Source organism: Schistocerca piceifrons, chromosome X, assembly GCF_021461385.2.
Source record: "Schistocerca piceifrons isolate TAMUIC-IGC-003096 chromosome X, iqSchPice1.1, whole genome shotgun sequence".
NCBI classification, from domain to species: Eukaryota; Metazoa; Arthropoda; class Insecta; order Orthoptera; family Acrididae; genus Schistocerca; species Schistocerca piceifrons.
The window spans coordinates 246,999,533-247,015,500 of NC_060149.1; the positions used below are offsets into that span (position 1 = coordinate 246,999,533).

The window sequence follows — 15,968 nt, forward strand, 5'->3', positions numbered from 1 at the left end:
CCTGCTAGCACACCACCCCTCTCTATCAGTGACTGCTGTATAACTGATTCGGCTATGGACCAGGGCTCTGTGAACTGCACTTCAGATCTGACTCATTGAGTTAAGTAGACACTTTTCATATAGCTGATGTTGTGTCTCTCATGTCTGTTTTCTGCCTTTAGAACCCAAGCATCACTACAGGATACAACAATTGTAAAAAAGCAAACTGTGGTACTAAAGTTTTTATTTTATATTCTCCATGAATGAGAAATTTTTTTAAGAGGCCCATGTCAGCACAGTCCTGTTTCAACAAAGCTAAGCTTCTTCCCCTCCCAAAACCCTCTGATTAGTTCCTGCGAACCCACACACATTGAATTCCATTTACTTATGATGTTACTATGTATTACCAGAGTAATTCCTGCTGCTGTCTTGTAAGACCTATTGCCAAGTCACAATATCAGATCAAACCACACTAGTCCATGTGAAAAGTTTTATTAAATTATACAGAATTAAAAATTAATTGTATAGCAAATTGGTGAACTGAGTTCACATTAGTGCCAAGTCTTTAAAAACATACAGACCTCTTCTGGTTGCGTCCCATCACTTTCATTGCCGCTCTCTCCATCATCTGCCTCATCTTCATTGTCATCATCTCCTTCATCCCCTTCTTTAACTTTGGATTCTCCAGCACCAGTATCATTCGATTCATCACAGCCACTCTGGTCTTGTTTCGGTGTTAGCTGCATGGCTGTCTGCCTCACTTTGCGACTGTGCAGCATGCGCAACCTGTATGGCATAATTTCTTTAGTACTGCAGTAGGTTTGTGATACAAAGTGGATAGCCTCATAAAGCAAAACACAACAAAACTATAACATTGCTTTGTTCATATGACAAGACAGTGCCTTGGTCACACTAAGATTTTTTATACATAAAATGCAAATTTTAATTGTATAAACTTTTTCCTATCCAAACACAGCTGCGCTTATTTAAATGAAACATATTCACACACTAGAGCAAAAATACTAGTCATACAGTAACAACAATAAAGGGACTTAGTCATACACCCAAGAGTGCTGACAAATTTTGCCATCCTACTTACAATCTGTATCTAGTACATGTCTAGATATCATTTACTTATTTTTTACAAGCATTTAAAACAGATTTCTCTAAGAGTAATCCCAATGTGCAGCTATTAGGATTGCCGTTCAATACGGTCAAGTATGTACTATGACTACTATGAGCACAACTACAGCTACAACTGATCAAATGGCAAGTGAATGACATATTTCACATATTCATTTCCACAGGACTCATGTGGTGATCTGAGCCAAAGCTTAAATTGATAATTTCAATGCAGTTTATATGGGTACATACAAAATCCATAACTCAATCAAATGCATGAGAGAGGCAGCCAGACTGCTGAGGAGATACCAGATTGAGATTTTCCAGATGTGCAGATGTGCTACATTGATCTTCTTTGGAATAGGAAAGCAAATATGAGAAGAATTTTCTTTTCTTCTTTAATGAAGAAAGTGTGATGGACTTTCCATGTCTGTATATGGCATTTTTGTCCACAGCAAATATTTATATACTGATGATAATTTTGAAAAAATCAGTGTTTCACAGATTAAATGAAGTTTACAATCATCATTAGTGTCTATACAAAAGAAAAATTGCTTCAGAAATGTCTTTTTTTGTTTGCATGCATTACTTGGCATAATTTGCCCTCAAATAACATTTTTTTAAATAATCAGAATGGCAAACAAATTTTACATTTTTCAGACACACTTCTGGTTTTCCACACTATTTTTCCAAACACCTTAGGTTCCTTTTTTCTGAACAAACACTGTGGAATTACAGACTTAAAAATACCTGAGGGTGATCAGTAAGTGTTAACTAAACAAATTTAGTATAAGCAGTGATGTAGTATAAAACCAATCATCATTTTCTTAATAAAACTATCTGCTAGAACATAAATTGTGCACACAGATAACAACAGAAATTCTGCACACAGATATCTGAAATACAAATTTGTTAACATTCACTGAAACTACTTTAACAATTAATAATTCAAAATTTCTGCTCTTTATTTCATTACATCACATTTCTGACACTATGTACAAATGATTTATAGTGGAAATAAAAGTCCCAACACAATGAATCCTAAAGTATTTCAGTGCATTTCTGTTTATCCAACTTCCATAAATAGCTGTTAACATTTTGTACACATGAAATATATAGGATTATCAATCATATTACTGACAAAAACAATGCATCCACCACAATTTACAAAACTGATGCAGAAACACCTCAATAAGATGGTATCAAAGTTTACAAGTAGCTTACCTATAAGAAAGAGTGATGTTGTACTCTTGAATCATGTAAATACATTCAACATGTTTTGTGTTGTAGCAAGAATTCGAGATATAAATATAACACGGCATTTACGTGAGTGTGGTAATGCATCCAACGTCTGCAAAAAGTCTGACGGAGATATTAGGTCATTAATTTCTGCTACAGTTGGCAGGCAGAGAGCTGTTGTAACTTATGTCTTCAGTAAACTCCTAAGCATAAAGCTTGCCTACTGCAATGAATCAAACCATAAACTATGGCATACATAATATGCATGCCATAGTTTATGGTATATATATTATATAAGGATAGATCACTACACACCAAAGAGCTATTATTGGCTAATACTGAAAACAGTTGTGTGTTCGCATGTGTGTGTGTGTGTGTGTGTGTGTGTGTGTGTGTGTGTGAGAGAGAGAGAGAGAGAGAGAGAGAGAGAGAGAGAGAGAGAGAGAGAGAACTCTCAAGCAGCACTTTTCTGAAACTAATCAATTTTTTTTTTTATCAACAATCATTCTGAATTCTGCTATGCACGCATTTCCACAATACTCCTACAACACACCTATCAGCTACAATACAGAATGAATTGTAAAAGAGCTAATGAATTAAAAAGAAGAGGCAATCCCATAGTCCAGCAGGTAATGAGCTACCATTCTTCCATCTCTAACAACCTTTTCTTCCCTGTTGAATCACTTTCCAGTACTGGTACCTATGATGCAACCCTAGAGTATCTCATTGTCAGAAAAGTCTGGGACAGTCATAAGCTGACTGAAGCATTTTATAACAATGTGTTCTACTGCTAATCCCTGTCTCCAACTGAAGCAAATAAATAAATAAATAAATAAAAGATAATAAACCCAGTAATAACAAGAAAGTAATGGTAGAGAACAAAAAAATTAAATAACTGTTATTCAAAAATAATACAAAAATGAATATTAACTTCATATCCATGCTGGACATGCCCTCATTACAACTTTGGGTTAGAATGGAGGTGGCTGCAGCAAGGATATACAGGTTAAAAGCTAGAAACAACTGGATTCATTTAGAATATCCAGAATTTCACACTAATACAGTACATGTGGTAAATGTGAGAGGAGGAATGGTCAGGGAAAGGCCAGCTGACCATACACTAAGTTCCAGCTAGTTCAGTACATGTTTGAATGTAACAATTGGAAGAAGGGTGCAGTGTATGAATGAACTATGACACCTTACAGGAGATGCAGTCCAGTTTACTGATGGCTCGAAAACACATGAAGGTGCTGGGGCCAGAGTAAATGGGGTAAAGCCTAAACTAGAGGCAGCTGTCTCTCTAGGTATGTTGGTCACAGTATTCCAGGCAGAAATATCCACTAACAGAGTGTGCATGGAGGAGAATATGTCCACGTGCTACAAGGATTGTAGAATCTACATTTACTCACACAATCAAGCAGCTCTAAAATCCCTATCAGCCCCAAAAATGAGATCAAAGGTAGTTGCAGAACACCATGAAGCCCTTAGGAAACTAGGAGAAAGAGACAGGTTAAATCTGCTGTGAGTCCCTGGTCACTCAGAAATTAGTGCCAATGAACAAGGTCAGGAGAGGCATGATGACTTCATTTATTGGACTGGAACCTGTCTTAAACATCACTTAGGCAACATTAGAATCACAACTAATTAGCTAGATCAGAAGGCACCATTTAGAGTGCTGGACTAAGAGTCCACATTAAAAAAAAAATTTTTTTAAATAAAAAACATGGCAAAGTAGCGATGTCTAAGTCTTGTTTCAGGAAAGCCTGAACTTGAACAGGAAACATTATGGCACAAATGGCTCTGAGCACTATGGGACTTAACTTCTGAGGTCATCAGTCCCCTAGAACTTAGAACTACTTAATCCTAACTAACCTAAGGACATCACACACATCCATGCCCAATGCAGGATTCGAACCTGTGACCGTGGGTACAGAGGAATAAGTCCCTGAGTGTAGACTAACCTGCTTTACCAGAATGACAAGGAGATAAACTGCACAATAAACTCAACTTTAGTGTGGGCAATGGTGGCCTAAGACCTCCGTCATTTTTGTCTCCCTGCATCAATCTAAACAAATTAAATCAATCTCATATACATCAGAATACATGTGTCTTACTTCCCAGCCATCAAATTAGAAAGAGGGCAAAAAGACATACAAATTTAAAAATGTAGTTTAAGCTCTAGCTTTCATGTATTTATAAAATCATGATGACAGACAGACAGGTACAGGAAAAAGAAAAAATAAGAATTATGCATGCTGAAGGAAAGGAAATTTAGTCTGTATGTCAGTATGAGAAACAAAAGATGCAGGGAACATTGCTCAAAGATGATAAGCCTTGAGACTGACACTACAGTGTAAGTGGCATGGGTGTTGGGGAGTAAGCAAATCAAAAAATGTATTGTGCTTACGCAATGAATTTTTGCAACCTTCTTGCCTCATCATGCTCTGGCCCAAGTAATTGAAGAAATGTGCACCTTAAAACTATGGTACGAAGAATTCTACAAACAATATTTATGCCCTTGATTGGCTCAATATAACTACTTACTTGCTTCACATATGAATACTACACACCCTTTCACAATACACAAAAAATGTGAGATTTTATTCAGTTGTATTCTAATAACGCGAAATATCTCAACAAGCTTCAATTACAGCTTTGGCTCATTGTAGCATGATATGGACACAACTGTGGATGAAGTAGACATCACTGTCTGTAGCAAATGATGTAGATTCATCAGATTGTATACATAACTTTCTCAATGTTTGGTGAGTTGTTTCTGGTCATCCTGCCAAATTTTAATTGGGTCAATGGGTCAAAACAGGGAAGCTTTATTGGTTCACTAAGACATTTGATTCCTCTTGAATTTTTATCTTTCTATCTGTCACAGTTTTAGGTGATCAGATATTAAATCTACCAGCTTAGGCTTGTAATGTTGCAGGTATCATTAACATGAAGAAGAGAATCTGGTTGTCCAGCAAGTCAATGAAGAAGTATCAAAGTACCATTATCTGAACCAGATAAAACATTTCTGTGTAATTAAATCTCCACTAGACCATCACAAAGCCAGCTCCAACTTTACCAATTCATTTCATACAGTCTTCCAAATATGCTTCCTGGTCCATATGAGGAACATCATGTTCAGTACAATTGATAAAATGTGATTCACCTGATGAGGCAACATGTACTAAACCTCCTAGCTCCACTGTTGACAATCATTAGCTCACTCCAATGGGGAAAATTTGTTCTTAGGAGTGAGCAGAGAGTTATGAACATAATTCTGTTCCAAATGCCCATGCACCCAAAGTGTCATTCTGAAACAGGCCTGGCAAATCAGTGTTGTTGTTTGGCAGGACTACTTGTGTCATATCAAATTGATTTTTTTGTCATGAGCCAGTTCATTATAATCAAGTCCCAGTTACATTTCTGAGGTGAATTCCTTTATGATTAAGTTGTTTGTTGCTGGCACTAAATTTGTACACATTTACATGAAATTACTCCTCTGAAATCTGCCACTTCCTTCACATCATGCTCTTCACTACAGCAGAATGAAATCGCTTGTTTTTGCCACTCTGTCACATTAGTTTTGTGCTGGATGTTACACATGGTGAACAAGACAGACGCTGTGGTTCTGTCGCCTCTATGGACACAATAAGAATAAATTGAACAGCAGGTTAAGGTGTTACATAACATCACTTCTACGGTTTACAAAAGCTGTGCAACACAATCAACAATAGATATTTTGGATCAAGCACAAAGTTAAATTTCCCTCCCATTCTGACAATCACATACACACATTCCCATTCCATTTTGTTCTACATCATCTGTAGGTGGCAGAAGATGCTATTAAGTTAAGCATTCCATGTTATTTATTTTTTTATTTGTTAGAAATAACTAGTACATGATTTAAGTAATCAAATAATGCACCAGTTACGTATTTTTTCATGCTTAGCATGCAGCATTTCAAGAATTTATTCTCATTGTCAAGTGCAAATATTTACATAACTATTTTGTATGATGTTTGCATGTGTGTTGTTCTGCCTCTCTTATAAGGTACAATGCCTCCTCCATTACACAGAAAACCACACACACACAAATCATCACTCACACTGTTTGATTGTGAAAGCAAAATAGGTCCAAAGCTATACCTTATATCAACAAAAATATGACTACAGTGCAAGAGAGGCAAAACAAAAAACATCACACAAAATACTTTTGTAAATATTTGCACTTGACAATGAGAATAAATTCTTGAAAAGCATTGTCCTAAGCATGAAAAAAATATGTAACTGGTGCAGTCTTTCATTAGTGAAATCATGAATGATACAGTTGCAGGCTTTCAAAAAACATCAATTATGATTAATGAAATTCAAATTACTTATGCATTATGAGCTTTATTTTGCTGCAGAAGAGCCAGTACACAAATAAAAGTATTTTTTCTACCATAAGCTTCCCATACTGTAAGTACCTATAATAAGTAATAAGAAGAGGAGGCTTCTACGTGGGTTCATGGACAGGGACCTGAGGGAGAAACTAGCAAAATGCTTTATATTGAGCATGGGATTATACAGAACTGAGATGTGGACACTGATGAAACAGGAAAAAATAAGAATAGAAGCATCTGAGATGTTTATCTGGAGGAGGATGTAGGGGATACAATTGATAGATAAAGTGAGAAATGAGGAGGTGCTGAAACGAGAGGGGGAAGAGAGAGTAATTTTAAAGGAAGTCAGAAAGAGGAAACATAATTGGCTTGGATAATTGATGAGAAGTGATTGTTTGCTGACGGATGCTATAGAGGGAATGAGGAATGGTAGGAGAATACACTGAAGATATCAGATAGTGGATAATAAAAGGACAGGAAACAGTTATGAGAAAAAGAAGAAGTGTCTTGTGAAGATCTGCCCTAGGGCAGAACAGATGATGATGGTGATGATGATGATGAGTACCTATAAGCAAGAAAAAGGTGATGCCCATAAAGAGATTATCAGTTCATAATCTGTAGCTATGTAACTGGAAGATAAAAAAGGTCTTTAACAGTTTTCCATAAACAAACAAGTACAGCTGATTTAAAGAGTTACAGAGTGACAAAAGCATGATAGACAGCAATAAAAGATAAAATTTATTGCTGGCCTGTTCGTAGATGAGTTTTCATATGATCAAGTTCCACATCTAAGCAACATGTTAGCTCAGTATCTTATGAAAGAAATAAAACGTGCCACTCGTAGCTGCTAAGAGAAGAATAGGTAAGTCTGTTATGGAACTCATAACATTTGTTAAAGAAACAGATAGCACACAGAAGGACAGAAAAACAAACAGTATGAATATTAGTTGCATACAAAGCAACTGAGAGTCAAATGAAGTTATCAAATAAATAAAAAAGTAAAGATATCATTTTAAAAATACTGGTGAAAGCAAATTCAGTAATTAACCTTGTATAAACTGTTCATTCATATCAAAACAATCAAGATAAATCATTATTGTTGGACAGATGCAGCAGAAAGACAAAAAGGGACACAGAGACTCACTCACTTTCTGAGCTTAGTATCCATTAGCCATCGATCCTTCCTTAGCTGTCCAACTGTTTCAATAGAGTTGTCAATCTGTCGGAGAACAGCTTTGTTCTGCAACAGTTCATTGCATAAAAAAGACAATATGCTTGCTTTTTGTGTTGGGTTCAAAGCAAGGAAAGGCTTTTCATGCAGCCATTCAGACATGCGCCATGTATTGTTTTCATGCAAATGTTCGAAGAAGGCAGCATTTTTGCCACACTGGGGGATGGGTTCACCATACATATTGTGGTGATCAGACTTCTTTTCTCGATCTCTTTCAAAATGTAACCCTGTAAACAGGAAAAATCAACAGGATATTTTCTGTCTATCTCATATAGTAAGATTAATAAATAATCATAAAATAAAACACAAGCTCATATTCTATGAGGATAACTCAGTTACGAGATAACTTAGAGAATACAAGGCCTTCTTGATATAATCAGTCGCTAGCACACAAGGGAAGTAAATACCTTACAATAATGTAGTTTAAAAATATAATTATATACATGAAGTGGAAATGAAATGAACCAGACAGAAAGTCAATTAATCTCATAGAAATTCCACACATAAAGGGCACTCAAAACTAAGGTGTTGAATACTTTGAGAGGTGGTAGTACTCATGGAACAAGAAAAAAATGTCCAATAAACATGAGTCCGGAAATGCATACTTTCTGCAATAAACATTTGCTTACAGGTGTTCAACATCACATCCATTCATGACATTGCACCCCTCTGCCCTCCAGCATAAGAAATGATAGACCCTTTGAAGTATACCTGATGTTGCAACTGCTGGCACACACTGAAGATGCAGCAGTCCTGAAATGTCTGCGTAGTTGTTCATGCACATTGTGACGAACTTTTGCTGGTGTGCCATCATGCATGAACCACATTTGTATCCGTTGCTGCAATGGCACAGTCTCCAGAAAGGTACGCAATATATTAATGAAAAAGTTGAGATAATGTGCCCCTGTTAACCGTTGTGGTAGAACATGTGGCCCTATTAACCTATCGCCAAATACACCTGTCCATACATTGATTGACAAATGGTGTTGATGCCTTCTTTACCGAACTGCTTGGGGATTTACATCTGCCCATACATGCTGATTATGGAAATTCACAACTCCATCTCTTGGGAACCCTGCCTCATTGGTAAATAAAATGTGAACAGTGGATCTGCAGCACACTTCTGTAACAGCCATTGACAGAAACACCGTCTGCCATGATCCTGTGGCCGGAGGGCCTGAATGTTCTGTAAATGATATGGGTATAAGCATAAGTATCCCCCAGATAAGAATGTGAGATACGCTTTCTGCTTCTGCTGCTGCTGCTGCTGCTGCTGCTGCTAAGTGCCGCACGTTGGTCCCAGGGGTTTCTTCCACCACATGTAGCACACACTCCTCCATGTCAGGTGTGTGGACTGTGCAGGGTCTTCCACTGTCAGTCTCCCAACGTACAGGGGTGTCTGTGTCTCTCAGATGTTGGAAAAATCTGCCAAACAGCTTATCAGAGGGGACCCTGCATTTTTCAGCATAGAGGGCACGGGTTCACAGCCTGCATCCATTTGCTAAACTATAGCACAATATCATATCCACCATTTCACTTGTTGGGTAGTAGGCTTTCATTGCTAACAAGTGGTGGAAGAGAGAAACTGTAAACCTACAGCACCATTTGTGTGTACAAACTGCACAATAATATAAACACATAAGTGAATCCATGTTTAGAAGAAGGTAGACACCATGATACATACTCAGAGTTCATAGAACTGTACAATAAGGCACACAAACATGGCAAAAACTAACGTGGCCTACAACATGACTTGAACCACACAACAGACTGCAGACCACCTAATAGTAGGTAGAGTACTGTAAGTAAGATATCATAATACCCTGCTAGCACATTTGATGGAGCACCAATGCAATGACTGTGCTAAAATACGCAACCAATCATCGCGCAGCCCTTCCTATAATCATATGTTTATCTCGGAAAGTATGTGTTTACTGGACCCATGTTCATTGGACTTATTTTTCTTGTTTCAATGAGTACTATCACCTCTTAACGCATTCAATATTTTTTTGAAGACCCTGTATCACAAATATTTATAAATTTTATTGTTTCATTAACTAAAATCAGACATTCTGGAAAAGTGAAACTTTTGAAACCGAATGAAACAAAACAGGATTTCTAGGTTTCCTTTTCCAGAAAACATAAGTTAAAATCACTAATAATATAAAGGATTTTGTAGAGTAATGATTTTGAGTGGAAACCAAATCTTGAATAATATAGTTGAACTGAAACCAGAAGCAGTAGTGACTTCACACACAGATTTGAAAGACAAACATAATGTCTACTTAAAAAGGTAAGAGTTGGTTTCCTCATTGAATTAAATCTAGCCACTACTAAATTTTTACTTAACATGAACCACATCCCATATCTCTTATAGAGAGAAGTCTATAGGATGCGGAAAGGAGTCAAGGATTTACATTTCATTCATATACAACATACGACTCTACTTTATGAACTATTACTTTGCTAAAATTAGTTATACGATAACATAACACACATTACTTTTAGAAGTCCCTACAAGATATCTTATACAGAGTAAGAGGAGCTACACAAAAGAAAGTTCTTTAATTGAGTCTTAAACTTCAGTAGGTCTATAATTCTAACAGCAAATTTGAAATCAAGCAAGATCGTAAGAGATGGAAAAGAGCCACTGTGGTAGAACAACCGAGTTAGAAAACTGTTGCAGAAGCAAAGGGAATTTCACAGCAAACATAAACATAGCCAAAGCCTTGCAGACAAACAAAAATTACGCGAAGCGAAATGTAGTGTGAGGAGGGCTATACGAGAGGCGTTCAATGAATTCAAAAGTAAAGTCCTATGTACTGACTTGGCAGAAAATCCTAAGAAATTTTGGTCTTAAGTCAAAGCGGTAGATGGATCAAAACAAATTGTCCAGACACTCTGTGACCAAAATGGTACTGAAACAGAGGATGACAGACTAAAGGCCGAAATACTAAATGTCTTCCCAAAGCTCTTTCACAGAGGAAGACTGCACTGTAGTTCCTTCTCTAGATTGTCGCACAGATGACAAAATGATAGATATCGAAATAGATTACAGAGGGATGGAAAAACAATTAAAATCGCTCAAAAGAGGAAAGGCCATTGGACCTGATGGGATACCAGTTCGATTTTACACAGAGTACGCGAAGGAACTTGCCCCCATTCTTGTAGCGGTGTACCATAGGTCCCTAGAAGAGCGTAGCATTCTGAAGGATTGGAAAAGGGCACAGGTCATCCCCATTTTCAAGAAGGGACGTCAAACAAATGAGCAGAACTATAGACCTGTATCTCTAACGTCGATCAGTTGTAGAATTTTGGAACAGGTATTATGTTCGAGTATAATGACTTTTCTGGAGACTAGAAATCTACTCTGTAGGAATCAGCATGGGTCTCAATAAAGACGATCGTGTGAAACCCAGCTCGTGCTAATCGTCCATGAGACTCAGAGGGCCATAGGCACGGGTTCCCAGGTAGATACCGTGTTTCTTGACTTCTGCAAGGTGTTCGATACAGTTCCCCACAGTCATTTAATGAACAAAGTAAGAGCATATGGACTATCAGACCAACTGTGTGATTGGATTGAAGAGTTCCTAGACAACAGAGTGCAGCATGTCATTCTCAATGGAGAGAAGTCTTCCGAAGTAAGAGTAATTTCAGATGTGCGGCAGGGGAGTGTCGTAGTATTGTTGCTATTCACAATATACATAAATGACCTTGTGTATAACATTGGAAATTCACTGAGGCTTTTTGTGGATGATACTGTAGTATATTGAGAGGTTGTAACAATGGAAAATTGTACTGAAATGCTGGAAGATCTGCAACGAATTTGCGCATGGTGCAGGGAATGGCAATTGAATCTCAATGTAGACAAGTGTAATGTGCTGTGAATACATAGAAAGAAAGATCCTTTATCATTGGCTACAATATAGCAGGTCAGCAAATGGAAGCAGTTAATTCCATAAATTATCTGGGAGTAGACATTAGGAGTGATTTAAAATGGAATGATCATATAAAGTTGATCGTCGGTAAGGCAGATGCCAGATTGAGATTCATTGGAAGAATCCTTAGGAAATGCAATCCAAAAACAAAGGAAGTAGGTTACAGGACACTTGTTCATCCACTGCTTGAATATTGCTCTCCAGTGTGGGATCCGTACCAGATAGGGTTGATAGAAGAGATAGAGAAGATCCAATGGAGAGCAGCGCACTTCGTTACAGGATAATTTGGTAATCGCGAAAGTATTACAGAGACAATAGATAAACTCCAGTGGAAGACTCTACAGAAGAGATGCTCAGTAGCTCGGTACGGGCTTTTGTTGAAGTTTCGAGAACATACCTCCACCGAGGAGTCAAGCAGTATATAGCTCCCTCCTACGTATATCTCGCGAGGAGACCATGAGAATAAAATCAGAGAGATTAGAGCCCACACAGAGGCATACCGACAATCTTTCTTTCCACAAAAAACACGAGACTGGAATAGAAGGGACAATCAATAGAGGTACTCAAAGTACCCTCTGCGACACACCATCAGGTGGCTTGCAGAGTATGGATGTAGACGTAAACATAGAAATGTTATGGCAGGTTGCTCAAAATATGTACCCTTGTATCTAATTTCTTCCTCTGCTAATGTTAAACTATAGAAGTCTTCATAAAGTTTGCGTTTTTGTTCCAGTATCATAATCATGCCTTCCACTATTTTTGAGAAAAGAGGAAAAATTGTTTACTACAAAGAACATTAATGAGTATTGTGAAACAAATGTGAATTAATACGTTTCCTGAAAATGTTCTACAATTAACATCAGATATAATTCTTAGAAGAGGAATCTGTGTTTTGATAGTATCATCATCGAAAGCCAAATTTCTCCTACCACCCCAAAAAAAAAGAATTACTTCATAGCTCTTCAGTGAACAGATATATGCAAAATGAACCAGTTTCTGCGTATTCAAATCATATATAGCCATAACCATTAGTATTGCAAAAATAGTTTATCTTATCAGCTTATTTAATTCTAATATGTGCGTTTTACAATTCAGAGTGTCTATCTTAATAGCTGAATGGTCAGCGTGATGGACTGCCGTCCTAAGGGGTCTGGGTTCTATTCCCAGCTGGGACGGGGATTTTCTCCACTCAGGGACTGGGTGTTGTGTTGCCTTCATCATTATTTCATCCCCATCCGGCATGCAGGTCACCCAATGTGGTGTTGAATGTAATAAAACCTGCACCAAGGCGGCCGGACCTGCCTCGAGCCTCCTCGCCAATGACGCCAAACGCTCATTTCCATTTCCATAATTCAGAGTCTGAGCTGTATGTACTGCCAAAAACTGAGCACTATCTACTTCTTGTGTTTTATACTGTTTGCATAGATGATGGTCTGGTCTACAGTTTCTGGAATTCTAAGAGGAGGACCGAACTGTTACTGAGTTTTCCAAATTTTAATGATAGCTTTTTTCCTTATGTTTACAAACATTTTGCTAGTTACCCTTTCAGTAAGAGAACTGGAAGATTTTTAATTCTTATTCTTGAAACAACTACAAAAATGAAATAGTTGCATCATTTTAAAATGTAAGCGCAAGATCATCTATGTGCATTAGAAAACAGGACCCAAAATGGAACACTGTGGTGTATCAATTCTTCTGTATCAAATTCACGAAGCTATTGTTATGAGATGTATATGGAACTGATAAACATAATTTTTCAATCATGTAGATAAGGTAAAAGCTATGAACCTGGTGTGTCTAATATTCCATAATATATCAAAGTCTGCAGTATCATAACATGGTCAACACAATCTAAAATGTTAGATTCGTAAAATATTCCTTAATGGTAATAATTTGTGTGTATCTATCAAGTACATTCAAATACGTCACTACTGAGAATATTCTTTTGCACTAAATGTTAGCTAATTGTATTGTGCATGATCAAGGAAAAATAAGTAAATAAAATACAGACAATGATAAGATGGGTTGGTAATTCTTAACTAATGTTATTTTGTGAAGTGGCTTGACAGTGGTATATTTATGTCTGTCTTGGAGAGATTTTTTTTTAGAGAGACTGATTCTTGAGGAAGTTTTAGTAGTATTTAATCTGTAATTATAGTAATGATGCATGTGTAATATAAGTATTGTTGTCTGTTCCATATTTAATTAGCGTTTGGAGTGACATCTCATGGCAATAATGAGAGCTATGATATGCTCAGCTACAGAGGAGCAGTATCTGGTGGGAAAAGCAGTAAAGTAAACAGCTGCCATTACAATAGGGAGTGGCAAAACCTGATCAGAAACTATAGATATTATAAATAAGTTATACTAAAAACTGCATGGACTTTGGTATAGTTTTCATTAACAGACAGACTGATTCACAAGGAAGGTTTATGTGCATAATTTATTTCATTTACACCAAACAAGTTGTCCAGCAGTAGACTGTACCACCTTGCGACACATTTTCATTGTTGAGAGCTGTTTGCAGTCTTTGTCTCCTGGGCATAATGCCCTGTGGGTGACGAAGCTGCACAGGAAGGCCATAGTGGCCAGGGAGATAGTTACTAATGAGTGTCTGAACAGGAAGGTTGCCTAGTGGAATAGTAAATTGACTGCTGCAAGTGGCTAGTGAGTGATGGCTCCAAGGGCGATTGACCTATTTGGAAAGAAGTGGCACAGTGGATTACTGATTGTGATGGTACCTGCAGCAAACAGTTTTTCTCCATCTGCCCTGGAATACAGTGTAGTGGACTGTGCTGTGAATTTACAAAACAAAGCTTCTTAACAAAACTTTGGTGCACCTGTTTGTGAGTATTTGGATTCCTAGGAGGGAATATGTTGAGAATTGATGCACTCCACTTGGCCACATATGGAATGCAAGTGGCACGTTCTGGCTGTTCTCTGTCTATGGCTTCCTAACTGTAGACTCCACTTTGGGCAAGGTCTTTTTTATAGGTCTGGCTTCAAAAGTGGCCTAGAACAGTGCTTGCATGCTGTGCCACTCCAGATTGAGTACAGTCATTATGGTTATGCACTGGGGTCAGTGGTATGATGGAACTTGTTGTCAACTGTAGCTGTAGTGTGTGAATGGCACATTGTCTGTTTGTAAGGAATTGCATTTTGGGCTAGAGTTAACCCTCGTGTCTTCGGTGTTAAACTTTCATAAAATTCTGGATCACAGGGGTGGGCAGGAATAATTGCCTCCTATAAGCATTTATTTTAAGCAAGAATTTTGTTGTTGTTAATTAGTTGCATGTTATATGTGGTTGTCTCAGGATTTTGGAAGTTTAGGTGATTCTGCACAGGTTAGTCATTTTACGAACAGGTTATTTTAAGCTCATTCACTAGCATGGCTGTTCAAGTTTTACCTCCGATATGGGAGTGTGTAATTAAAATATTTTGTACCTTACATGTGTGGGTAGAAGGAATTTAGCTGCCCCATGCATGAGAGCATGGTAGGGATTCATGGAGGGGGAGTGTAACCTTATATTTTGATTAAATTCTAATGTGATGTGACCTATCTTCGAATGTGCAGAGTGTCCCTTGTGTATAGCAGTTAAATGGATGATCAGTAAGTACCATATGCAATTGGCTACCTGTAAGGTACAAAGCAATGCTCATTTCCAAGTACTGAAGGCAGCTATTCATTGTTTTCAGTGTAAACTATCAAGTCAGCCTACATATTTGGAATATAAGTAGTCATTATGGCTTGAAGCTATTTAATTTTTATTCTCATAATTTGTAATACTTAGTTAATAAATGTTAACTAGTGATTCTCTGCTTCATTTACCCATGTATCTCTCACACTACCAGCCAGTGTAAAAAATAGCTGGTAGCAGAGCAAAAAGACCGTAGCTGTTGTGCAAAATGACAGATAAAAACACAAGGTATTCTTCCTGTTGACAGTGTTCAGAAAGACTAGTGGTGTTGTGTGAGATAGGGCTTACTAGTGGGAAGAAAACTGATATGCAAACTTTGCAGGAGGGGTATTGAACAACAAGGAAATACTGATGAATTGCTACAACAATTACATCAGAAT

General features: G+C 37.4%; 1 protein-coding gene across 1 annotated transcript in view; it reads right to left on the reverse strand.

Moving 5' to 3' along the window:
- LOC124723153 (bromodomain adjacent to zinc finger domain protein 2B-like) overlaps nucleotides 1-15,968 on the reverse strand; it is a 302,554-nt gene that overhangs the window by 114,768 nt on the left and 171,818 nt on the right. Inside the window, exons 20-21 of the mRNA XM_047248344.1 lie at nucleotides 7,870-8,179; nucleotides 561-765 (exon numbers count right to left, since the gene is read on the reverse strand). Of these exons, the coding sequence (XP_047104300.1) occupies nucleotides 561-765; nucleotides 7,870-8,179 (515 nt within the window). The remainder of the gene's footprint in view (nucleotides 1-560; nucleotides 766-7,869; nucleotides 8,180-15,968) is intronic.